General features: G+C 43.7%; 2 protein-coding genes across 2 annotated transcripts in view; one reads left to right on the top strand and one right to left on the bottom strand.

The window, feature by feature from the left end:
* The window catches only part of LOC148388573 (unconventional myosin-Va), a 9,320-nt gene extending 7,913 nt beyond the window's left edge, over nt 1-1,407 (top strand). Inside the window, exons 33-35 of the mRNA XM_088393569.1 lie at nt 27-201; nt 295-375; nt 620-1,407. Coding sequence (XP_088249695.1) covers nt 27-201; nt 295-375; nt 620-781 — 418 coding nt within the window. The 3' untranslated portion in view covers nt 782-1,407. The remainder of the gene's footprint in view (nt 1-26; nt 202-294; nt 376-619) is intronic.
* On the bottom strand, nt 810-25,018 carry unc13a (unc-13 homolog A (C. elegans)). Its single transcript, XM_088393572.1, has 45 exons — nt 24,830-25,018; nt 24,132-24,481; nt 21,787-21,816; nt 21,603-21,702; nt 20,364-20,481; nt 20,159-20,282; nt 20,008-20,078; nt 19,849-19,903; nt 19,503-19,532; nt 19,235-19,430; nt 18,182-18,295; nt 16,443-17,252; nt 16,278-16,371; nt 15,795-15,841; nt 15,632-15,710; nt 15,295-15,300; nt 15,146-15,220; nt 14,703-14,922; nt 14,276-14,503; nt 14,064-14,205; nt 13,813-13,982; nt 13,631-13,746; nt 12,906-13,069; nt 12,678-12,831; nt 12,499-12,567; nt 12,197-12,286; nt 12,003-12,137; nt 11,580-11,713; nt 11,415-11,500; nt 11,096-11,222; nt 10,921-11,017; nt 10,285-10,428; nt 10,095-10,172; nt 9,939-10,016; nt 9,757-9,845; nt 9,541-9,687; nt 9,345-9,468; nt 7,476-7,505; nt 6,651-6,707; nt 6,443-6,523; nt 6,183-6,330; nt 5,222-5,278; nt 4,114-4,206; nt 3,843-4,002; nt 810-3,769 (listed from the first exon to the last, which is right to left on the bottom strand). The coding sequence occupies exons 2-45, from the start codon at nt 24,151-24,153 to the stop codon at nt 3,481-3,483; spliced, it is 5,478 nt and encodes a 1,825-aa protein (XP_088249698.1). The 5' UTR covers nt 24,154-24,481; nt 24,830-25,018; the 3' UTR covers nt 810-3,480.

Here is a 25,018-nt window from a genome sequence, read left to right as displayed (position 1 = left end):
ACTTGAAAGCCCCTTATGTGGTTTAGCCTGAACTTAAGTCAGCTTGAGGAGTGGCTGCGTGACCGCGGTCTGCAGACAGAGGGTGCCATGTCCTCCCTGGCGCCTCTCATCCAGGCAGCTCAGCTGCTGCAGGTCGGGAAGAACACCGAGGCGGACGCTCAAGCCCTTGTGCGGGCCTGCACCGCCCTCAGCGGCCAGCAGGTGACCTTTTGCTGGACACTAAAAAAAAGTCAAGCTACCTTGAAAGATACATTTCAAAAGGTTAACAAGCTAAGTTGTCGTTGTGTTGAGCAGATTGTGAAGATTCTTACCAACTACACGCCTCATGGTGATGTTGAGGAAAGAGTCTCGCTGAATTTTGTCCGCCTGGTCCAGGTACTGCTTACATTTCACCACTCACACACGGTCACTAATTGGATGTATTAATGAACCACAGAATTAAAAAAAAAAATTTTTTTTGGGTAACCTATCCACCATTATTTATGAGAAATATTTTCTATTTGCTATTTTTGTGCTCAGCACAAAGCAATTACTGTAATGTATTACTCTAGTGCCATCTAGTGGGAGTTCTTTTTATACAGACATTGAAAAAAATATTAATTCTTCTACTTCTTCTCAGGGCCTCCTCAAAGACCGCATAGATGCTCAACCACGCCAGTTCCTCCTGGAAGTAAAGCGTGTCTTTCCCGTCACGTTTCCCGTCCAAGTGCTGCCCGCCATCCATGCGGACAACTTGGTCATTCCGGACTCCCTTAAATTAACCTTTCTACGCAGAGTGTGAGCTTTTTTTTTGTCAAAATCAAACCTAATTGAAATTTGCCATCTTTTATTGGAAGCAGAACACAACAAGACTGTCGTCCCAATAACTCCCAGAAACATAAATATTAAAAAAAAAAAAGATATAAACATCTTGTGTATAAAAAAAAGTCCCATGCGACTACTTTGCAACACTTCACATCATCATCATCAGTTATAAATATTTATATATATTCACAAACATTTAAAAATAGAAAAGAAGCTATCAAAATAAAGCAGACAATATCAAATTATTATACGTGCTGGCAAAAAATGTTTCTTTTTCAAAATTAAAATTTCTTTTTGTTACAGCGTTCCTCTCATGCACCATTAGTGGAAGTACAAGACGTGCATGTGGGGCAGAACATGCACGTCTGCCTCTTGGTTGTGTGCTTTGTAATTTTTTTTTTTTGTTTTTTTTTTGCTTGTGCTTCGATCCCATAACTTCTGCATGCCTCTGAAAAATGTCATTGAATTTGGTGCTATTGTCCACATGTTCGGCTAATTTTTTATCCCTGTAAATGTGCGTGAAGGACAGCAACATCATTACCTTCCTTGAGCCACACTGACAAGAAGAAAAAGTAAAAAAAAAAAAATAAATTGAACTTTTACCCTCACTGTATTGAATGTATTCTTGTAATATTTTGCAAATTAATCTGAAATTTTTACCTGAATAAAGTTATATGGTGACCTGAAAAAAACTCGTTTTGTGAGTTAAATGTTTAGTTAAAATTTTTTTCTTCTTCTCTGTGTGTCCATGACATTTCTTCAGACGCCCACTCACGAATTTTTGTTAAATCTCTTGCAGATCTTCTGATAAAAAAAAAAAAAAAATTCAATCTCCACTAAAGCTGCAGCAAACATTTGGCCCTTGACATTACATATATATTTTTCCAAACAATATATCCAACACTTGTGCTGATATCAGAATAGGAATATCCACCATGTAAACATTATGAGACATCTTATAAAAAAATGAAAGACATTTGATTCTATGGATCAGATGCATAGAGTTCCAATCTAACACGAGAAGGCTCGGCCTGCCTAACTCAAGCTCATCACAGGCCCAAATAAGACCACAAACATACACCCTGTATATGACCTCAACTATTTTTCTCCAAAATGTAATGGTTAGTTTTTTTAATGGACTGGCAAGAATCACAATAGATGGAATTGGCTAAGCCGTTCCAATACTTCTGCTTCATTTTCAGGACTTGATAGCAGATACCCTGTGATCTGTAAACTTGACACTACTTGACATGCTCTTCTGATTAGAAAAGGGCTAATTGGTCATTTTAGTATGTCCTACAGCAGGGGGTGTCGACCTCCAGTCCTCGAGGGGCCGCGTTCCAATATGTTTTCCAAGTGACCCTCGTTAACAACACCTGAGTGAAAAGATCTGTTCATTTTCACCGTCTCCAGGAGCCTAACTTTTCACACAGGTGCTCTTAACTAGGGAATCTTGGAAATCATGTTGGAATGCGGCCCCCGAGGATTGGAGTTTGACACCCATGGCCTAACAGGTAACTAAAAGAGGAAAAAAAAAAAAAGCCAAACCTCTCAAGGTCCATGTCAGATGCAGACCGGGTGCAGTGGGGAGCTTCAGCCCTTTTTTGCAGCGGTCCCACTTGACAATGACTTGTGCTTGGTGTCATAATAGCAACCCACGTTTACTTGGCACCTTCCACTTGGAATGTTTACACTGGTAACAAATAAAACGAAGCAAACCGAGACACGAAAAGCGCACTATGATGTTGTGTTGCTTACCGGCAAGGCAACACACACTCGTATATTTCTACATACACACGTGCACTTGTCATCACAAAGACGGCGGCGGGTGTACGAGACAGAAGGCATTGAGGGTGTCAGGCAGTGTGCTCTGTTCCACCATCTAACATCATCCCCGAATATACTGGAACTTCACGTATGATTCATGATTACACTCAGAGTTCCATCTGTAGAAATATAATCTGAAAGACAATAGTAACATAGTTGCACTTCGACGTGTTCATCTGACGTAATTTTCTTCCCTGCGATCCTTCCTATCATAGTTCCTTCTTGGAATGTTTGGCATCCAACATACTTTCTTTCACAAGAAATATAAAACCCTGTGCGGCCGATTGACGTGATGAACATGTGTGTCAGAAAAGTTCCAGGACTAGCGTCGCAAAGCCCCTTCAGTGTGTGTCAGACGACCAACTGGCACATCTACAAAGAGATCCTGAGTGTGTGAGAAGAGGCGAGAGTTGTGTGTGGCTGCTCACTATGCCCTGAGCATCTGACAGTTCCTTGCCATGAAGGACTGCCATGCTGGAGCAAACTCCCGTGTGTTTTTTTTTTCTCTCTCTTGGCCATGCTCAATTGGGTCATCAAGGGAACCCATTTTGAAGACGTGGACAACATCAAAATGGCCGTGACTAGGTGTCTTGACATATGAGTTGACATAGTTTGATGTCTATTCTCACAGAGGATAAAGAATATGTGCCTTTGAGTTACTCCCCCATTTGTGTTCAAATTACACCTCCGTATCTACTTTTCGACACTAGTGCTAGAACTTTTCTGACACGCAAACTTCGTGATTCAACTTGACCACAAAGATGGCTGATGTGATCATAATGATAAACACGCCCCCATCGGAATGAACGTATATACATCACCAAACACGATCAGGGTTGGGGGGGGCGGTTAGCCGCGGCCTTCCTCCGCCGAGCGCTGATCCGACTTGAGCTTGACAAACTCCTTGGCCACGTCGTCGTTGTTACGCTGCGACAGGATGCGCAGCACGGTCAGGCCCGTCTCGTCCATGTGGATGCGTTTGCCCAGGGGCAGCCAGCAGGCCACGCTGCCCTTGGAGGCCACGTCCTTCAGCTGCAGCACGGCCATGCCCACCGTGCGGTCCTCACGGGCAAAGCAGTAGTCCTTGACGCACACTTGTAGCTCGTAGCACTCGGGGCCCACCTCGCTGCTTAGCGTGCTGATGGAGAAAAGAAAAAGAAAATATTACGAGATCATCGTCGTAATCCAGACCAAAACGTTAGAAGACTCACAAAGTGAAGGTCTCGTTGTATTTGGGCGCCCAGCTGTTGTTCTTGGACTTGGTGGCGTACTTGCGCTTCTTGTCGCTGAGGTGCGGGCCGATGATGAACACCTCCACGAACGGACGGAATATTCCCTGCGTCTGCCACCTCAGGTCGTTAGCGGCCACCACTGTCACGGCAGAAGGAGACTTCAATCAATTCACAAATATCAGGCCATTTCCATGACGACCAGTCTCACTTTTGTCCATGCTCAGAAGACCTTAGAAGGAGAAATGAATACCTTTCACAGTGACTTTGTGCTCGCCGGTGTTGGGGTGAGTGAAGATCTCCACGTGGATGGACACCTCCCCCACGGCGTCGTCCACACCGGAGCCTGGCGGGACGGACACTCAGTAAATATCTGCGTCTTCCTAGCACGAGGTGCCCTGACTTTTGCTTTGAGTCTTCTCCTCCAAGGCTCAAGAGCAGAACTAAAACTGAAGGCCTTTTCTATAGTGGGTGATTAGAAATGGACTGAGAATGTTAGAGGAGGACTTTAAGCAGAGTGATGTGCTGAGGTGCAAGTTTGGTTAAAGCTGCTATGAGTGGGCTCGCCGTGGTGGCAAGGTGTTCCATATTTTCGTCGTCTCAGAAAATCAATTTGCACTGGCGCCCACTCATAGATGCAAAGGTGTGCGTTAGGATGCACCAAAAGGTAAGGAATTGTCTACTCGTGCCATGCAGTCAACTGAGGTAGAATTCCAGAAGGATATGGCGACAGATGGATATTAATTTGCAATGTTTTAATTAGTGTCTTCACTCCGTCAACGGCAGCAGCCTGCACGTCTTTTTTTTTTTTTTTTTCAGCCGGCCGCCCACTAAACAAGGTGTCGGTGGGAGTTAGACGGCAGAGTGTTCCTGGCACGAAAACCCGGCGCTCGGCTCTCGTCGACTCTCCGGGAAGGATTATTGGCTCGGCGCTCTCGCTGCCAACTTCCAAGAAGACCAAAGAGAACAGCAGGAGTCCATCTGGACTGCTTTCCTCACATAAGCGATCACAAAGAAACTTTTCTGGCTAAAAGTCATGATTTAACGATGACATCATGCTGCGTCAGATCTCCTCCGTACTAACGATGCATCGCTATTATCGTCTGATGTCCGCAACTCATGCTTCATCGTGTGCTCATACATACCGAATGGGTATGTATAAAATGCAGCTTCATCAATACAGACATCACATGCATAAAAGTTCTCAACGCTGGAAAGGACGATGGAAAGGCCGACGTGGGAAAAGAGAGGCGGGGAAGTATATTCAGTCGATGCAGAGTTTGGGGATACATGGAGGTTGCAAGGGGAAGTTGGGCGCTTTCTGGTAGTCCTGCGTGTCTCAAAACTTTTGAGCAACGTACCCCTCTCTGGGTAAACATCCTCACTAGCGGTGAAGCGCACCCCCTTGCCGCCGAACACTGGCCGACAGATGGGGAGGGTGTGCACAGAGAAAGGAGAAAAAGAACATTAAAAACAGAGGAAAATAATACTAGCTGGCCCACTGAGGCAAATTTGAAATGGGATTGGTTGAAAACACATTGCTATCAAGTTATGTAGGCCGATACGAGGGATTACGAGTGGAGGTGAGAAAAACATGGCAGCAAAAGACTTGTCACGTCTCGTCCCCAGCCGTTCCTCTATGTGTCGTCATGGTTTCCGTCCGTGTGCTCGCCCCTCCCCTCCTGTGTGCCCATGATTACTTTGCTTCTTCTCACCTGCCTCTTGTTACCTGTCGTGTATATAAGTCCCGTCTGCCCCTCACGCCCCGTCGAATCTTTGTCTTGATGTCTTTTTGCTTCCTGTTGTCGTAATATCCTCACGTCCTTTGTGCCACGGCCCTGTCGGTTAGTCCTCGAGTTATTTTGTTAAGTCAGGTCAGTTTGCTGAGTCTGCCTTTTTGAGTTTTCTCCGATAAATCCCGGTCCAATCTGCATTTGGTCGCCCTGCTCCATCAGGCAAGACTATTCTGTTAAATATTGTGTTGTAAATGTAGGTCAGTGCTTCTGTGACCACACGTCCACTTTTAGTGTTTCTATCAGTGGGCCTCGAGGGACATAACGGCTGTTTCGTGACTGCCTGACAAAAAAATAGAAATGGTGGCTGAGGGGGTGAACAAGAAGGAGGATGGATATTTGTTCTTTTCATTGCAAACAGCGGTTGAGCTCCATAAAAAAATCCTCTCTGGGTTCCCGAAGGCAGTGGAGGCTACCAGGAGTGTACTTTTTAGACTACAGAGTGCTACATTTGGAAAAACACTAGAACGGCTCCTCATAAAGTGACGCTGGAGCCACAGAGAAGCAAAAAAAAGCCGTATTAAATTACCTTGTGCATTCTGTGACTGGACAAAGGTCTTAATGAGTTTGTCTGTGGCCTGCGTGTAGAGGGACAGGGCGTAGTGAAGCGACAGAAGGTCAGGGCTCTTCTCCAGGAACGTCTTCTTTAGACCGACGCCACCGGCGTGGAAATATTGCTGACAAACACAAAGTTTTGATTTCTGGTATTTGACAAATGTTAAGATAGCAACATCTCATATTTTGGAATTGAGTTGATTTTAATAGCCATTTTGAACTTTGCAGTCCTACCTTGATGGTGTCCAGGGCCAGTTCTATGACTGCACACTGCTTGGGTGTGAGAGCTTTGGCTTCTTCGCGAACCATGTGCTCCTGAGAGAGAGAAAAAAAAAAAATACAATAAGCTTTTACTCCTACGGCATAAACAAGGATGCATCTTAGTTAAAAAATGTGATTTTTCGAATCCCATGAGCATCATGTTTGCTTTTCTTGGCAGTACCTTCAGCTTGGACAGTTGACCCAGCTCCTTGGCAGCGTTAAAGATGAGCTGAGTACCCTGCAAGAAGAAACAGAAAGAAGAAAAATGATAGGAAAGATTATCGCAATGATCTAAAAGTGATTAAAAGCAAAATAGCAGGCAGAATTACATAGAAGACAACGACATACATAAACACCTCTAGACAAAATGTTTTCCGTTATGTTCCAAAGCTGCACACACATACATCCACAAACAGTGAATACGGACACACACAAATAATAACAATAGAGTGGCGCATATTTAGTGAAAATCCATCGTCATTCTGCAAAATTACTAAATTGCTATTTGCGCTTCGATGTGCAGTTTGGACAACACCAGTGTTCTGATTTTGCCTTTATAGACCAACACTCAAATCACCAGGCCACACAAAAAAAAAAAATCTACAAATTTTAGGTTAACAATTGTATTTTTTCAGGAATTTCCAGATGTTGCATCAGAAGAATTTATTGAGCCAAAATTAAACTGGATAAGCTAAACTGATGTGTACCACAAAATTACCTGTGTTTTTAAATTTTAGATTTCATTTAAATTTTTTATTAACAAATTAAATTTAAATGAATTATTATTATTTTCTAATCCAAGGGTGTCATTGTCCAAATACTTTTGTGCCTAACTGTATGTACTAAATGACGTGCTTCTGAGGTTTTGCAGGCAAAGAAATGTTGTGCGAGAACATAAAGAAGTCTATATTTCCATGACTGTGGGAGAGCTGGGGGTAAGAGACAAAGACACAGAAAGAAGACACGGAGGAGGCGAGACATTTATCTGAAGGGGTTTAGTCCTTACGTCGCTGTGAGAAGCGCTCTTCAGCCTCCCCTGGAAAGAGAGCACGTGGTTAATACATGGGAGCACTCACCACTTGCTGCACTCATGTCGGGACATTGTCATTGGCATCTCTTTGAGTGGCCATCTTGAATATAATTCTTCAAACCAAAAATCAGCGTGGCTTTAAAAACGGATCATTTACAATCAACCCGGTGAATGACAAGAACATGAGCAAACCAGGAGAGACGGACATGAAAGGTCCGCAGAGAGACAAACAGCACAGGATAGCGTCGTACAAATTCACTGGCGGAAGATTGCAGTGTTGAAAGATCAGATGCAAGCAACAAACCCACAGTGGGGGATTTTTAAGGAGGGGAAACAGGTGAGAAAGGAGTGAAAGGTCATCCGAGGGATCATCGCTTTTGGGGTCCCAGTGCATGAGAAGAAACAAGGCAACAGGTGAGGAGGGCCACTTCTTGGTTGACGAGCAGATTCGGGAAGAGGAGAGCAAAGGAGAACATTGATTGGTGGAGATTTTTTTTTTTTTTTTAAAGGGACTGGGGGGCCTGAAATGCACCATGCGTCTGTCTTCTCAAAAGACAAAGTTGAAGGACACAAAAGGAGGAAAAGAACAGTGTTAATTTTTCTTGGATTTAAATGAATTAATTTAAATAAATGATGACTTAATTTCGATTTCCATTATATCTCCCCACCCCAAAAAAAATTGCTACTTAATTATAAAAAATCTGTCCTATATGAATAGCTATTTAAAAAGTGTAAAAACATTATTAAAGCTACTTTTAAAGCAACAACATAAAAAAAAAACCTCTTGTCATAATTATGATCTAATTTCCATATCAACTTTTTTTTTTAAATTAACACTGCAAAAGAAGACGCGAGAAAGGCCGGTGAGACGGTGAGATGCAGGGTGAATAGAAAAAACAAAAAACAACAACAAAAAAACAACAACAGCGGGAAATCGCAGCCACATATAGCAAGAAGAAACCAACCAATCACCGTAGACGGACAGACACACACACACGCAGGAGTGCTGTACTTACAATCATCTGTGGAGGGAGAGCAGTGGGAGCAGGATGTAATAATAGTCACAACAACCAGAAAGAAGGGTCAGTCAAGCTGCAAAGAGCCCCACATCCATCACAAAAAAAATACCAACGCAAGTCCTGGAGGGGGACCAATTGACTCATCTGGATTAAAAACCAGCAATTAAATACAGGAAAAATTGACTTCTTTGTCACCAATTTTTTCTTATTGTGATATGAGGCTCTTCAAATGATAACCAAACACAAATAGAGCACATATATATAAAATAAAACAAAACAACAGGCTGCTTTCCAAAATGTACCTTGCTTTTTTTTTTTTTTTTGGCACATTCTAAGTAGAGGCTGACATAGTGGAGAGCAGGCCTGAGCTGGTATGCAAATGATATGATGCACTCCTTTTGTGTGGAATGTAGAATAATATAATGTGTGTGTGCGTGGGGGGGTAGAGGGGGTTGTTGTCCTACATGGTTTGTTTGTCAGAGTCTTGAATTGCAGCACACTCAAGGTTGTTCTTTCGTTCCACACATTCCACCCACATCTTTGTTTCTTGTCGTGCCAACATAACGGCTGAAGTATGTGTGTGTGTGAAAGCAGACATTTTTTCTCCTTTATTCGTGTCGCTTATCAGTATAAACGACACGTATGGAGAATGGGTGAATTTTTTTTACCGTATACGTCCATCTAGCTTATCTTCTGCAAAAGAATAAAATGTCCCCGCATGCTTAAAATTACATTTAGAGCACACTTTTTTTTTTTAACACACCTCCAAAAAAGCTTAAAATGTTTAGAAAATTCCATACGTATTATGCATTCCTCACGCACTCACCGTTTGATCGGTGAGCGGCGGCAGAACAATCGTCTTCTCCATGGTGTTCATCACCAGCTTCCACAGTTCCTTCAGCACGCGCTTCAACACCGTCTTCTCGCAGATTTTGGCAAACAGAGTCAGGCTGGGGGAGACGGAATATGATGATGAAAAATTGACAGGAGACAGAGAAACTAAAAATAGATGATTGACTTACTTGCTGTCCAGGAACTCCATGATGGGTTGCAGGACGTTGTCGGCATCCTGGGCCACGCTGCTGGCATTGCCGACATTTGACGTTCCTTTTACCTGCGCCAAGATGTCGCCCATCTGCTTCACGTTCTCCTCAATGTGAGGCTGGAAACTGTTTTAAAAAGTAATGAAATGAAACGAGGGCGATGCAGAGCGCACGCAAGAATATGAGTCTCAGTACCTGACGGAGAAGACTCGACTGAGGTCATCCATGACATTGTTGAGTTTAACTTGCAAGTCTTTCAGGATGTCGCTGGCCTCGATACAAAGCTGAACACACAGAAAGAGCCGCCAATCACATTTTATCTTGACCAATCAAGTTAGTTGGCTTAATTAAGAAGTGAAAAAATGAGAAGAACTCACATCTTTTCCACCCATGGCCTCAAACATCTTCTCCAGCTGCACTCTCAACTGTTGGATGTTGTTGATAAGGATGCAGGGCTAAACGAGATCAAATTAATGACTTAATTAAGAACGTACAGTAGTTTGGTTTCTTGCAGTGTGTTTTTGTCCTCTTACCACTTTCTCCATAGTGACGTAGTTGGCAAACAATTTCGAGATGATGTCAGCGTATGACAAAAGTACATTGCTGATCGTCTGGAAAAGGACACCAAAAAAAAAATTGAACCTGGTGTACCTCAAGGCTCCATTCTAGGGCCTTTTCAAGACAGAAATGTATTTTTTTATTATTTAATTATGCATGACTGACCTTTGCAAATCGTTTCATATAATGTCCAACGATTTGCGGATCCGGACACTCTAATTTCCTGATGATCTCAAAACTCTGGTTGAGCTGGGAAAATACATCCACGACAGAACAGGAGAACAACGCATGCTCTGATGTGACCTGGAACTGTGGGACAGAAAAGACAAAAGAATTTGTGGAATCAAATATCAAGAGTAGCTCGATGACAAAAAAAAAAAAAAAATCATATCAGGTTGTGAGTTGAAAAAGTTAGTAAAACCTTCTGTACGAGGAAATGCTACCATCTGTATACCGGCTATCACAACTGGCAGTTGTTTCATGTCTATTTCTAAACATTGAACAAAGTGCTCAGGTGTCCCTCCAGGGGGTCTCAGTAATGAGGTAAGGACAGTTTTCCTGCTGCGAAATCTCGGGAATCCAGAGGAAGCTCCTTCAACCAACTCTCACCGAGCTATTTGAAGCTTGCAAGGACATTGAACATTGCCGTGTCCGTCTTATTAATGCCAAGGAGTCTTTGAAAAAGGAGATGTAGGGAAAGCGCGAGAGGAGGAAAGTGATAGCTTTGAGTAAGATTACAGTTATTCCGCCTGAACAAAAACAGCTCAGCGATTTTCTGGGGGACTTTGAAAAAATGTTTACCCCGTCTTTCTTGTCTCTCTCCAAAGCGCCGTGGAGGAAGTCGCGAGAAACTTCCTCGTTTTCATCCAGCCACTGGATCACAAAAGGCTCAAACCACCTATAGGGAGCGATACGTAACATTTGAATATTTATGGCAAAAAATTTGATTTGATTTACACTGCAGGCTACAACTCACGCAGGATACTCAGGAACTCTGCTCTTGAAGAAAGGCAAGTCTTTGCAATATTCGTTGTAAAGCCACTTGACCTTGAAGTGCAGGTTCATGTAATCGGCACTCTTGCACAATCGGTTTTTCTCATGTTCTGAGAAGAGAAGAAAAGCTAGCTTAGCTATTTTAATGATGTGAGTCATAATATAAATATTGTAATTGCGTTTTGTTTGGTTGGTATTCTCCAAAATTATTTTTGAATTGCATGTTGTATGTAAATGATGGTCATTGGTGCTTTAATACTGTTGATTATTCCAAGGAGTGGAAGCTCACTGTGTCGACTCACCCTCCATTGCATATTTCATGTCCTGAGCAAACAAGTTCCACATCACTTCAGCGCTTATTTTACCCACATTGAGCTCCTGAGGGAATCTGGGTAGGAAAACAAGAGAAGAAAATGAGAGGGAAAGAAAAATAACAGATGGCCATAGAGAATTGGGTAAAGACAAACTGGTTGAGGCAGGGTGTGTAGGAGTTCTTGTCTTCCTCGATGATGGAGACAATGAGGGTGATGAGTTTGGACCAGAAGTCGAGGTTCTTGATGCTAGGTCCTTGTTCCTCTGGAGGTACTGCACCCTGCTTAGCCTGGATGAAGGGAAATAATTTTAGACACTGGAAACAAGAGTGAAAATAAAACATTATTATGGAAAACAGCAGGCAGCTGCATGTGATCTAATAGAAGTATACTGTAGATGTGGTGAAGCAGCATGTGGCTCAATGTTGTTTTTGTTCTTCTTGTTATTGGGAGAGTATCTAATTTAATTATTCCCATGTTGTCAAGATGAGACTATAAAAACCATCTGCCCTGTTTTGCAAGAAGGCCCCCAAAGCAGCCATAAATTTGTTATTTTTAGTCCATCGCTGATCTGCTCACCGGGTCTGTCTGGTACTCGCGGCTGTAGAGCTCATGGCAGTTGTTAAAGATGTATTCGTAAGTGGAGTTGAGACAGGCTTTGACGCAGTCTTTTACCACCTGGCTGGCTCTGGGTGGAGACTGAAGCTCTTGGACCTGATTAACAGAGATCTGTTTTAGTCCACGAATAGGGAGGACAGAGGGAAAATTGAGACCTTCATCCTGAAGAAGGTGATACTGGTGAGGAGGTCCACCGTGGACTTGAGATCCTGCAGCCTCTCGGGACTGCTCGCTGGGAAGTTGTTCTGCAGGAATTGCATTGACAAGTGTAAACTGGTGGATTAGTAAATAATATAAACATACGCTTAGCTTGATGCTAACAAACAACTGGGCTAACAAATAGTAACAGTGTCACAGTAAGTAAGTAACAGACAGTTGGACACAAAAAGTGAAGCAACACATGTAGACAAACAATTTTCTTTAACTTCTATCAAAAACAACTAATGAAATCTCTTACTCGGTACATGGACAGGTCGATCCTCAAGGAATTGTGAAGCTGATCGAGAAGTTTGACGAATCGTTCTTTCTGTGGATAAATAGACGATTATCAGTGAAAAGCACAGACGGGTAGTTAAAACAAAAATTGTAAATGTTCCTTTGATGAAACAGTGGTTGCATTTGTGTACCGCTGCTCACCCCAAAGTTGGACGCTGCAAAGCGGTCTGAGGCAGACACGTTGTTAGCAGCCTGGGTGGTGTGAGCGTAGTAGGCATTGATGTTGGCCAGCAGGGTGCTCATCACCGCAGGCACGCCCGGGCACATGTACTTTGATGATAAGCAGGCAAAGTGACTGCAAAAAATGGTGCATTTTGGAACCACTTTTATTTGTCTACATTTTAAAGTAAGGTATGGACGAGAACATACGTCATGGCTTGGTAGATGGACTCCACTCCGTAACGCATGGCAAACTCATCCACGATCTCCTGAGGTGTTTCCTCAAAGTACACTTTCCACGCGTCATCTCCTTTGGCGTCGGGGATCTTCACCACACCCGTGTTCTGGATGTCAGTCACAAAGTGGAAAAGGTTCTGGAGGAAGAGAAATAAAACAGATTGAGAGAAGCTTTTCAATTCCTCTTTCGAAATTCCCGCTCCAAATGATAATCAATGTTTGTGTTTGTAATGATCGATTCATTTAGTTTACGAGGCAACATAAATAAGCCAACTCCATTAGGAGGCAAAACACAATGACTACAAAGCCATAAAGTGTTATGGACAATTCACAGTGCGCTTTACGGCCATTTTGGCTGTTTACAATTCAGCTAATATGCTCCACTACGTAATAAATCAATTCCGGGTTGCAAACGCTCTACAATCAATCAGCCGAGTTTTCCGTAAAGAGAAAGAATGCAAATGTCTTTGAGGTCCAACCTGTCAGACGTGCACTTTATCTCACTGGAGTAAAGAAATCTCTCAAGTTAAGTGCATTTAGCAGAGGATCCATCACAGTACTAATCATTATTGAAGAAGTAGGTCTCATTCTGAGACACTGCTAGCATATCATTATCCATCCATTTCATATATTGCTCCTCCTGCTGAGTCAGTACAAATATTGTAAAATATATGTCAAACAAAAAAATCAACACTTACTTCATGCAAACAGGTGTACTGAACGTGATAAGGAGCGACCGTCTCCTCGCCCTTAATCTCCACATTGATGTGCATACGGATCGCCCCGGACACGGCCGATTTGTCCGTGCGTTTGTCTGAGAAGACAGAAACGCATTAAAATGAAGTCAGTTGAGACTCCCGGAGTGAATCGCAAAGCTCACCAAGGTTGTACCACACGTCCATCTCTCCGCTCAGAGTGCGGACCTCGATGATGGTTTGCCCGAGGAAGTCGTCCGACTCTCGTTTGAACTTTTGCTTCACGCGGGATTTGATGTCGTCGTCCTCGTCCCAAACTCGCACCTTGATGCGGTCGGAGGAGTTGTGGCATTCACTTAAGGGACACAGGAGGGATTAGAAAAAATGAGATCTTGAATTCCAGATATTATACACTGGAAAAGAAATTCACACTCACAAATTGAAGGTCTCCTCCCAGACAGGATTGAGGTTGCCGTAGATGGTTTTGGTCCTCTTTTTGGTTTTTCCCACCTGGACTGTGACGTAGGGATCACTGGAGCCGGTTTTATCCTTTGCTTGTAAACCTTGCGCACATAAGACTAGGAGAAGAACACAAGTCAAGCGAGCACGTTGTGTGAAGGTGATGATTAACCTCCAAGTCCAACTCACCCGTGATGCTGATCTTGGCCGACCATTTGGATGTACCGTCGAGCACGCTTTGTTTGATCTGCTTCATCTGGGTGCCGTGCGTGGCCTTGGGGACGGTGAAGACCTCTTGGATGAGTTCAAAAATCTCCGGTTTGTTCCTCTCGCGGATTTTCATGCGGTCTTTGAGGACCATGATAATGTTTTGAGTGCGGTCCTCTGCGCCGTGTTTCGAGCTCTTCTCGGCCGCTCCTGGACGACGGTTAATAAAAATGAAACATTTAAGAGCAGTGGATGACAGCAGAAGATGAATATCTTTTAATATCATCTCGCAAAAGAAAAAGAATGAAAAATAAAACATGATAGGTTGAAGGAGACACTATAGCAGCATTAATTCACACGATTGTCATGAATATTTAACAATCGTGTTTGAGAGAGCATAAAGTCTTACTTTGCAGACAGTCGGCGTTGAGCAGATCTTGGCACTTCTCGTGACATTTGACGCCGCACTCAGTGCAACGCATGCCCTGACGAGCGATGCCCCAAAGGAGACCCTCACACTCGTAGCAGTAAGTGGGCGTGGTGGCGGTCCACACCTCGAAATTGTGTGGGGTGGTACAGGAGATGGGATAGATGAGAGCCTGTAGGGTCTTCTTGTAGACGTGACTCTTCTATAATTGGATAGGGGATACACCATGGCGGAGTTACGAGTACCCTTATGTTTTTATATACATGGGATAGGAATGACGCTGAATTGAATGTCCTTAATAAATTGGCAATAATAAAAGTGAAATGTACACTGGCTGTGTTAAGCATCTAAATTCAAAATTATTTAAATAGCAAAACTGTTTTGAAGAAAAAAAATATGAGATGTATTTTGAATGTTTTACTGACCAGCTCTTCATTATGCAAGGTGCTGGATGTCAGGGCTGAGGTGATACCGGCCTTCCTGGAGTTCTGGACCAATGACTGATTGGCAGGAGAGGAAGTCGATTATTAATCAAGTACTGCATAAATATGTAAATAAACATTTTAGTACTCACCATAGCCTGCGGTATTCGTGTGATGGCGGGGATAAAAAGAAGAGAATAAGAATGTTACGGATACAACAAGATTGTATAATATTAATTATGTTTTTGTAGCTGTGAGGACAATATATGTGAGTCTTAACAAATCTACTTGATTTTTTTTTTTTTTTTATACTAGGACATGATGAAAAATGGTGGATGTCCATCTCCACTTTTACACGATGCCTCACTCAAGGAGGGACTGGAAAAGGCATAAGACGCATGGTAGATGGAATACGATAAGGCGACGCACGGCCTGTTTCCCGAAGCTGAGTAATACATAGACTGGAGAATTTAAAGTGATTAAACCCACCAGATCTCTGACCAGAGGCATCGCTTTCCTCTTCCTGAGGTCTGGCATGCTGTCGATACTATAAAGAGCACCGCCCATCCTGAGGAGAAAAAACACGCACATATATCACGGATGACAACTTACTCAGCTGCAGATGTTATACATCATGATCGCTAAAACGTACCCCGCTGATAACAGCAGAGAGGCGATGCCGACGCTCTCTCCTCGGGCCTGAGGAGAACACAAAACGATAAATGGCTAGTATAGAACCCGTCATTAAAGCAATTGCTAAAATAACAAGAGTACAAAACTAAATTCATTTTTTATTCTTGTCCCTCCCTAGCAAATAATCATCGAGGTGCACGAGATAAATTAAAATAAATGATGTGGATTAACACACAACACCCACCTGAGAAACTGCTCCAGCCAGAGGAGAATGGACAACATGCAAATCGCTATGAGTGTGGCAAACCACTGAAAAGAAAACAATGAAATGGCAAAACAAGGCTCGGGGTAAACAGAGACTACTGAATAAAACACAAGACGATATAATAAAAATAAAAAAAATAGGAGAAATACTGGAATGTTCCACAAAAGCTGGTATAAAAAACATGCAGGAACAGATGCAACAATTAAAAGACACGGCAAACATATGGTGAAGGTGTACCTCTTGTAACTGCAGTCGGACTCTACTGAACAATCGGAGCCAGTTGGCTTTGGCTCTGGCAGGACCCGGTTCCATGAGTTCCCTTTTTGGGAAGCTGGAGATGAGGTTGAAGATGCAGTTATCCAGCTCCGTCACACAGCCTCGCTTTGAACTCACAGAACTCACCTGGGGACAGGAGGCTCCTCTGTTTTCTCCTCAGGGGGCGGGGGGATGATCTCCTCATCTGGAAGTTGTTCCGGTGGCGACGGCAGCTCCTCAAGAGGCACCTCGGGTTTTGGCTCAGGTTCCTGGAACTTGGTATCAGATTCTGGAATATGTGATATAGTGGTGGTGGTGGTGGTGCTATTGATGGTAGTGGTGGTGGTGAAGAAGTCTTGCTGGCCAGGTTCAAAGGGGACGTCGGTGAAGTCGGACGTGAAAGGGGCTGAAGTGTCATCTGGTTTGAGAGGAGGCAGGACCGGGGCGGTGCTTGAAGGTTGCAGTTGTTCAGGAGGCTGCTGCTGATGTAGAGATGTTTGCTTTTCTAGTGGAGGCCTGCTGGAGGACACGTCAGATGGGGGAGCAAGAGTGGCAGCGGTGCTCGTGGGGGTGTAAGGCGGCTCCTGCTCCTCAGTGACAACCCCGTCCATGGAGTATATATCTTCCTCGTACGGCATCTCCTCCTCATCTTCATAGTTGTACCCCTCTCGCTCCTCGTACATCTCGCCCTCCTCGTCGCCATAGAGCGCTCCGTCTTCACCGCCGTCTTTAACGTAGCTCCCCTCGTCGCTGTAGATCTGCTGGTCATCCCCGTCCCATCCCGGGAAGTCCTCCTTGCCGTAACTGATAGACGAGTGGCAGGAATGGTACGAATCGTTTTCGTCGTAGAACTCGGAGCCTCGTAAGCTTTCGCCGTCCTCGGGTATGAACTCCTCGCTGAGTTGGGAACTGCCTCGGCTCAGTTCGCCCGATGAGGCATAGCGGCTGTCTGTTGGACTGAAGGAGAAACACCAAGCTGTGATATCAATATTGAAGAACAGTAGAAGCTTTCCTGGACTTTTTAGAGCTTGACATGTTGGTTAGTGGGACATTTAAGGGGCTTGTGTTGAGGTTAAGACTGGAAAGGGTTCAAAGAAAAGCTATTAGTGGAGAGGAGTGACTTTCAATTAACCAGCAGGCTTGAGAGTGGAGGTGGGAGGTGTTAGACTCATGACGCATCTACGGCCTTGTTCATATTGCAGCCAAATTCAATTTCTTACCCAAAGTCAGATCCTGCTGCTCTACTAATGTAATTTGTCAGCGAGAAAAATGGAGCTGTTGCACTGAACTACCTGTTGCAGTGTGATGTAGCCATGTGTCTGTCTGCGCCGTTGTGGGAGTGAACATAACTGACAGGATCTACATAGGCAATGGATTTGCTGGAGTCCGATGCGTTCATAGTACATTTAAAAAAAAATGCAAGATGTCCATTTGCAGATGATTTAAAGTTGTTCACTCCAAAGTGGACTAAAAAAAAGATTCACAAAGATTTCTACCCCTGCTAAAATGCAAGTCACATTTTTGGAGAGGTCTAACACAACACAGCCGTTTGTGCATGGACACCCACTGCTGCTTTATTGTGCCGCCTCCATTGATTACCGTCATGTCGGTTCAATAATACACCATGTGGGATGCACTTAAGAGGAAGGTTATGTGAGGTCTCCAGGCTATGAGTGTGGATACAGTAGATGCAGGACCAGCATTATTAGTGTTTTTTTTTCTCTTTGTGGACATACAGTATACATCAAAATAGGGTAAGAGCGCATGCATGCAAGCACAGTGAGCGAGGAGGACGGGACAAGTCCACCACTGACGTCACAGCGAGACTGAGTCACAGGCTTGAGCGGGAAGAAGAGGACGAGATCAGAGGAGGTACAGAGACCCACCTATCGGACAGCCTACTGTCTAGAGAATACTGACGACTGGTACGCCGGCTCGACCCTGAGCCTGAGTCGATATCGCTGCACCCGTTGGTGGCCAAGTCTAAACTATCATAGGGTCTGGTAAGAGGAGTAGGGAAAGGGGAGGGGGGAGAGGTAGAGCTCGATTTAGGCAGAGAAACCACATCGGATTTATTAAAAAAGGGTCCTCGCACGTACACACAAAAGTAACCAGTATACAAGATACTTGTATAGACTTGAAGCCAGCCTTATTCTCTGAGGGAGGAAGAGCACAGTGGGGAAAGCATGTACAACAAAGTGGAACAAAACATGGCCGCCAGCACAAGTCGTCTTTGGGGCGAAACAATCGGAATCTTCAAAGCGACTTATTTATAAACTAATAGTCTCTGTTGTTTTTTTGTTTGTGGTTTGATACGTTAAAAAAACATGGCGTCTGCGTTTCATCTCAACAAACACTCATTGGACATTGTATTAGGTACACCAGGACAACCTAATATTTTGTTTCTTGTTTGATTTTCAGAGATATTGATTTAACATGTAAATTGCTGTGACGTTAAATATTTTTCGCAAATGAGAAAGAATACATGCCTGTGAGTATTGTTATATTAATTTTGTCTACATGTGTTGCACCACCATTTGTGTTCAAATCTATTTATGAGCCTATTTGTGGCATTTTGCCTTTTTTTTGTTAGCATAAAGCTAAATTAACTTATCTAAAGCAAAGCCTTACATGCTTGTTATGAAGTAAGACGAGTTGAGTCAGCAATCATTTTCAAATTTTTTTCTTTCTTTATCTCCATGGTCACTGTGCAAGCAGTCCAAGGAAATTAAAAATGCTTCATCTTATGTGGTACATTTACAAACCTAATCGCCGCTGTAGCCCTTGCATTAGATCTAATTAGATTGTGTGGGTGTACCTAATGAGTTGATTTTCTTTTTTGTATTAGCTCTCCTGATAATCTCCATGGCAACCCAAAGGACGCACGCAAGATTCATTTCCAGCAAACGGTGGAGAAGATGATGAAAATGAAGCGCTACCTCATATCCCCGTGGTCATAGTCCATGTCATGGATTTCGTCATCATACTGTAGTCTGTAGTGCTGCTGCCTGATGGGATACTGGTGCATGGAGGCGTTGGGCTGAGACGTGGTGTAAAAGGGAGGCGGGATGCTGTTACTGGTCTCGCTGCGGTAGTCGCTGTCCCTGTCGTCCACGGCGCTATCCGGGTCGTCATCTGTTGGACGCACAAGATGATTATTAGTGGTGAGTCGGTGAAGATTTATGAGCGTAGATGCATCGGACTTACTTTGCTGATCTCCCCACAGACTCCAATTACCTGTAGATAACGGGATGGAAAAAGCAGAGCTATCTGAATATGAAAATAAGAATGTCTGGAATAAATTGGAATGGGGGGGGGGGGGTTCGAGAGAGTTTGTAGCGTCTTCATGACATTTGCACATTTATAATGACCTTCTTCATTGTCACTTCAATTCGCAGTCATACTACGCCTGCTGTCAGTTTGTCAGCCTTAAGCCTTAATAGCACCTCCCACCCAGTTGTAACCTCTGGTCCAGTTGCTAAATGAGTCTGGGTAGGAGGCAGTTATGAAAAGCCGTGAGGGGCGAAGAAGTGCTTGGTCGCTTGATACTCACAGCACTGCGTGGATGGTGCCTGGAGAGGCCTCTCTTGCTCCTCTTGGTAGGCATACTTAAAAAAAAAAAAAACCATAGATAATGTAGTTATAGTCAAAAGTTGAAAAAAATATCTTAATTGAAAATTATAAAGCGACAGGCACGGGACGAAGTTCTTACATCTCGGTCTCTCATGGCATTGAGTTGTTCGAGCTTCTTGGCCCAGTATCGTGCTTCTTCTTCTGGAATGTCTGCAGTGAATGAAACATTTGCAATGACACTCTTGAGTTGACCATAACAACAACACTTGAGAACGAAAATGACAGCTGACCTAGTGGCAGTTCAAATCGTGTGTCCAGCAGCAATCTGTGAAAGGTCGGATCTTTGGTGCCGCAGATTTCATTTTCAGACATGATCACGTTGGAATCCAGTGTCAGCCATTGACCCGGACCATCCTGATGGTAAGCAAGAATTTTGTGTCCAGTTAGCATATGTTTTAAATGTATATGAGGATGGAAAGGAAATATGCCGCATACCTCATTGGATTGCCGGATGCTACTCAGTGGAATCCATAAAGTGCCCACCATGGTGTCCCAGATTAAGCCTTTATTCCACACTTCTACTGCCAGGCCCAGGTCCAGCCGGTTTATCTCACTGTGGGTCAAGGACAGAAGGAAGGAGAAGGGTTCAAATAAATCTAAAAGTATTATGTTTAATATATGATACAAAACATCTTCCTGATCACAAGCAGGTAGTACAAAAATAATCTTTAGCATTGAGTCACATGCTGCTTCACCCATGCGACTAGAAAAAAAAAACACACACACGGCCTTTATATGAAAATGCATTTCCATTTCCTTGGAAGCCGAGGATATGATCTAGTAAATAGAGGCGTGTTCATAAAAGGAGGGGAAAAAAACGAGAGGAAATGAGTGGGAAAGGGTGAGGCGGAGGACACAGTTGGGTGTTTACAGTGAAGGCGTTCGTTAGCTACTGTAAATCTCATTTACTCCGACTCCTTTGCATGTGCCAATTGTTTGGGCTATTAGAATTTTCTATATCCATCTTTTTTTTTTAGGTATATATATATATATAAACGCACAAGGACATTTATGGAGTTTAAGTGAAATGATCTGGATAAATATTCAAATGAATTATTAGAATAAATTGAATATAATGACTACACATTCACTGGCCACAAACTTTGGGTAGAAACAGTTTTCACAAAGGGAGAAGCCGCCCAGCGAGAGGAAACGCCTGTCGCCCACTTGTCTCGTCCTTCCAGTCATTACTCAAAGCTTGTGAGAACGGGGGAGCAGTTGATGACAGACACCACAAAGTCGCTCTGGGTCTGATGCTGCAAAAGCTCTACGGTGGAATCTCGTGCTGTGTATCGCATGCGCTGCTTATCCTTAATAAAGAATCCGGTGAGTGTATGTAAGATGAGTGGACTAAGTTATAAATGCCACAGCTGAGCCCGCCCGCTGAGGTGACATTTGTGTGAATGTCTATAGCACCTACACTTAATCTTGCCTATATGTGCCATCTGCTCTTAAAGTACTCTCTATTTTCCACCTCCGGAAATAACACCAAAGACAAATATGTGAAGAGAAAAGCCACTGACAAAATGACACATTTCTGCATGTTCCTGCAAAAAAAAATCGACATGATTGCCCCAAAGCAATTCAAACAGTTCATTATATGGCAGGTGGCAAGATGATAGTCGGTGATAACGATAAAGCTTTTCCCGAAAAAAAAAAAAAAAAGTGACTCACAACATAAAGTCCTGCTCCCAGCACGGCTGACTGCCGCGCACGGCGATGGTGGTGCTCTTGACATTCTGCACCTTCAGGGTCACGTAAGTGTTGAATTTTTCTGCGCAACAATAACATAGATTTAAATCCCAAACAATTACAGCATATGTGAAACCAGCCAGATGAATGAGAGTACAAATCTTACCTTGGGGTCCATCGAGCTTGGCTTTTTTCACTGCAGAAACACAAAATTAAATATTATACGGTACAATCTGGAGTTCAACATTTTATTGTGCGGAAGAATTGCTTCAAAGGTCAAACCGATCTCGTGAGACTTCATCTTACTGAGCATGTAAAAGAAACTCAACCAACAGAACTTAAAATCTCTTTTACTTAAATGAGAATTTGGAAGCTAGCAATTATAACTTTTAAGTTTTACTTTTGTAAAATAACAATGAGCCACATGCTGCTTCACCAAAGACACTGAGCAGCAGAACAACCCGCACGTCTGCATTCCAACTCCAGTGCATCCTCTACGCTAATCACCTCCGCTGGCATCAGACGTTTTAAAACCACAATGACGTCAAGGGTCCATTAACTATTCATGCCTTCCAGCAGCGAGGTCGTTATAAACTGTTCAGAAGTAAGGCATTAATATTCACAGCTCCGCTTGCCTTGATACCACGTTGACATTCAAGACGAAGCTTTTTTTGGACATTGGCATGCTAGCATAACTGACCCTTGATCTTGGCAACTTCTAAACTTTTGAAAACAGTCGACCCCTGGACTCATTCAACTGATGGACATGATTATCTCAAGGGCCTTCTGGGTTGACACGACTATTTTAAGAAGTCGGTTCAGATTATGATGCTGCTCTGATGTCACCGCCCGGGAGAATGACTCACAATGAGCTTCTTTGTCTTGATATGTTGGGGCGTGTTGCCAACAGCCGATGCCCCACCCTCATCTTAATGCTGTGATTTAATTTGACACTTTGAAAATTCATCCACTGGATTATAAAAGTAATATAGTCCCGTTTATTCCCAGGAAACCTCCTTGCTTGTGTCCCTTCCGTTGAAAACAGGCGATAAATGGCATGTCGGGCTGCCCCCTTGTCAACACTCCTCAAATGCTGCTCCCCCCCCCTCCCAGCGAGCCCTCCCCTCACCCTCTCCTACGAGCTCTCGCTGCCATGTGGCGAGCGTGCACGTGTGCACCCTTCCTCTGCCTTTCTCTCGTGCTCCATTAATCTCTGTGTGTGAGCTGGCACAGCGAGCTGCATCCCCAACTCTAAAAATAACCACTTCAGCGTGACAAGGTTGGGGGGGGGGGGGGGATTTGAGGTGGGGGGCACTCATAGCTTGAAGGCATATAAGACTAAAGCGGCACTACCGGGGAAGCAGAGAAGGGATGAGTGCAAAATGTGTTCCGCAGATTTCCATTGCGAGATCTCATTTTCTTCCAAAAAAGGAAATCTGGGGGAAATGAATGCAACCAGATGTAGGGCAACTGAAGCAGCGGGTACTTCATGAGATGGTCCACAGCCTGATCTGTACAATACATAGAGTATACGCAATGCATATAATTTCCCTTCACTGGCCATAAGAAATGATGTGACGGGCCGGATGTGGCCCCCAGGCCTTGAGTTCAACTCCTGTGGTTGCTAAAATTAAGTATGCTAGTATTATAAAAGACAAAGGAGACCAAAATGAGTGATTTAAAGTTAATTGAAGATTCCAAATTGACTTCAAAGTTTACAAAAAAATATTTTTCATGTCCTTGTAGGCTAGTTAGAGTGTAGCCTGTGTCCACATTGAAATCTGCTTATTCAGCTCAAGTGACAACACAATCCAACGTGTCAAGTCGTGATGTCACATCGCTGTCGGCGCATGTTTATCACCGTTTAAGCCGACCAACATAAAACACAATTTAGCTTCGCCTCGGGCCTACAACGGAGCGTCATAATGAGAACACAGGAGTACAGAGCGACCAGTTGGTTGCCATGACAACACAAAGGACATCCTAAAGGGATCAGGCTGAATCTCCAACCTGGTATCTGGTGTGGAAAAGATGGAGGAATCTCATAAAGGTGAGGTGGAGCCTCTCCATACCTCCTTGGAGGCTTTGGAGGACTCAAGACCACACCCCCCTTTCAGACCTTTGCATTTTTTGTAGACCTGCTGTGGATAGATTTTTTTTTTTTTTGGGGGGGGGGGGGGGGCATAATCTGCATGTAATAAATCCATCCAATTTTTCATCTGCTTATCTTAAAAGTTTGTCCACTCCTGCTTGCTGAGCTGAGGTCTCACCAGGCGATTCGTGATGATCATTTGAACTCCCAAGAATTTGTTTGACTTTTGAGGTATGCAAGATCTTTCTCTGAATTGAACCACCAGAACACAGACTATGTACTGCCTGGAGTAACAAGAGCACGGGTTACATTTCATACTGTCCACAAATCAATGTTGGTCGTGTGTCCATGTTGGTCTTCAACACACACACGACTGACATGTTAACACATTGAAACGATATAAGAAATGAGTGTCTTACCTCCAACACACAGCAAGGACATCTCTCGAGAGGGCTTTTATTGCGTCCACTCCCGGGCTCTCTGCTACTTTCCCAGTGACCGTCAAACGCCGCTCTCGAAGCGGCGAGGAAGATGTGACACGTCCGCCTAACAGCAGCAGCACCACCGCCACCGCGGCCCGACGTGCGTCGCGACGCAACACATGAGTGGGAATTTCTTCACACTTTGCTTGACGGTGAGCGCCGAGGTCCTCCCGTCGATATTCAAACGGTGAAGAGGAGGTGTCCGCGCGTTAAAATGGTCTTCTGGTTTCCCTCTCAGCCATCTTTGTTGGGCTTTCAGAACCAGCGCTGAATAGACAGCTCCCCATCTAAAAGGTGACGTCACAGCATGAGGCGGGAGAGAAGGTACGTCATATTGTCAGCCCCGCCCATGTAATATTTCTACTACATTTTATGAACTAATCGGTTGAAATCAGGGTTGTTGAAATTAAAAACCGGAGCCTTTTACCGTTTTATAATTCGATATGGATACACATTTCACTTTTTGAAATTGACTTCGTCGTATTGTGATGAATTAAATAAGACAAAAGAGGAAAATCATTTGCATGAAAACAAACAGACATACTGCTTATTTTACAACAAACAAAATCCTGTTTGGCAACATTCATATTTGCACAACTTGTATTGTTCCTCCCAGAAGACGAATTTTAAGTTACCTCTCAAAGGAGCAGCAACAGAGCAAGGGACGTGTGTGTGTGTAAGCCAACACCGCCATCTGCTGGAAGCCATGATTAATTACAACAAACCAAAATGGTGCCATTCCAATTCCTGCACAATCTAATTATATAGTGTTACAGTGTGTACAATATATGTGTATTAATAATAACAACAACAAACATTGATGT

This window comes from Syngnathus floridae, chromosome 13 (assembly GCF_059516105.1).
Source record: "Syngnathus floridae isolate MCC-2025c chromosome 13, RoL_Sflo_1.0, whole genome shotgun sequence".
In the NCBI taxonomy this organism is placed as follows: domain Eukaryota; kingdom Metazoa; phylum Chordata; class Actinopteri; order Syngnathiformes; family Syngnathidae; genus Syngnathus; species Syngnathus floridae.
This window is presented reverse-complemented; position numbering and strand designations above follow the sequence as displayed.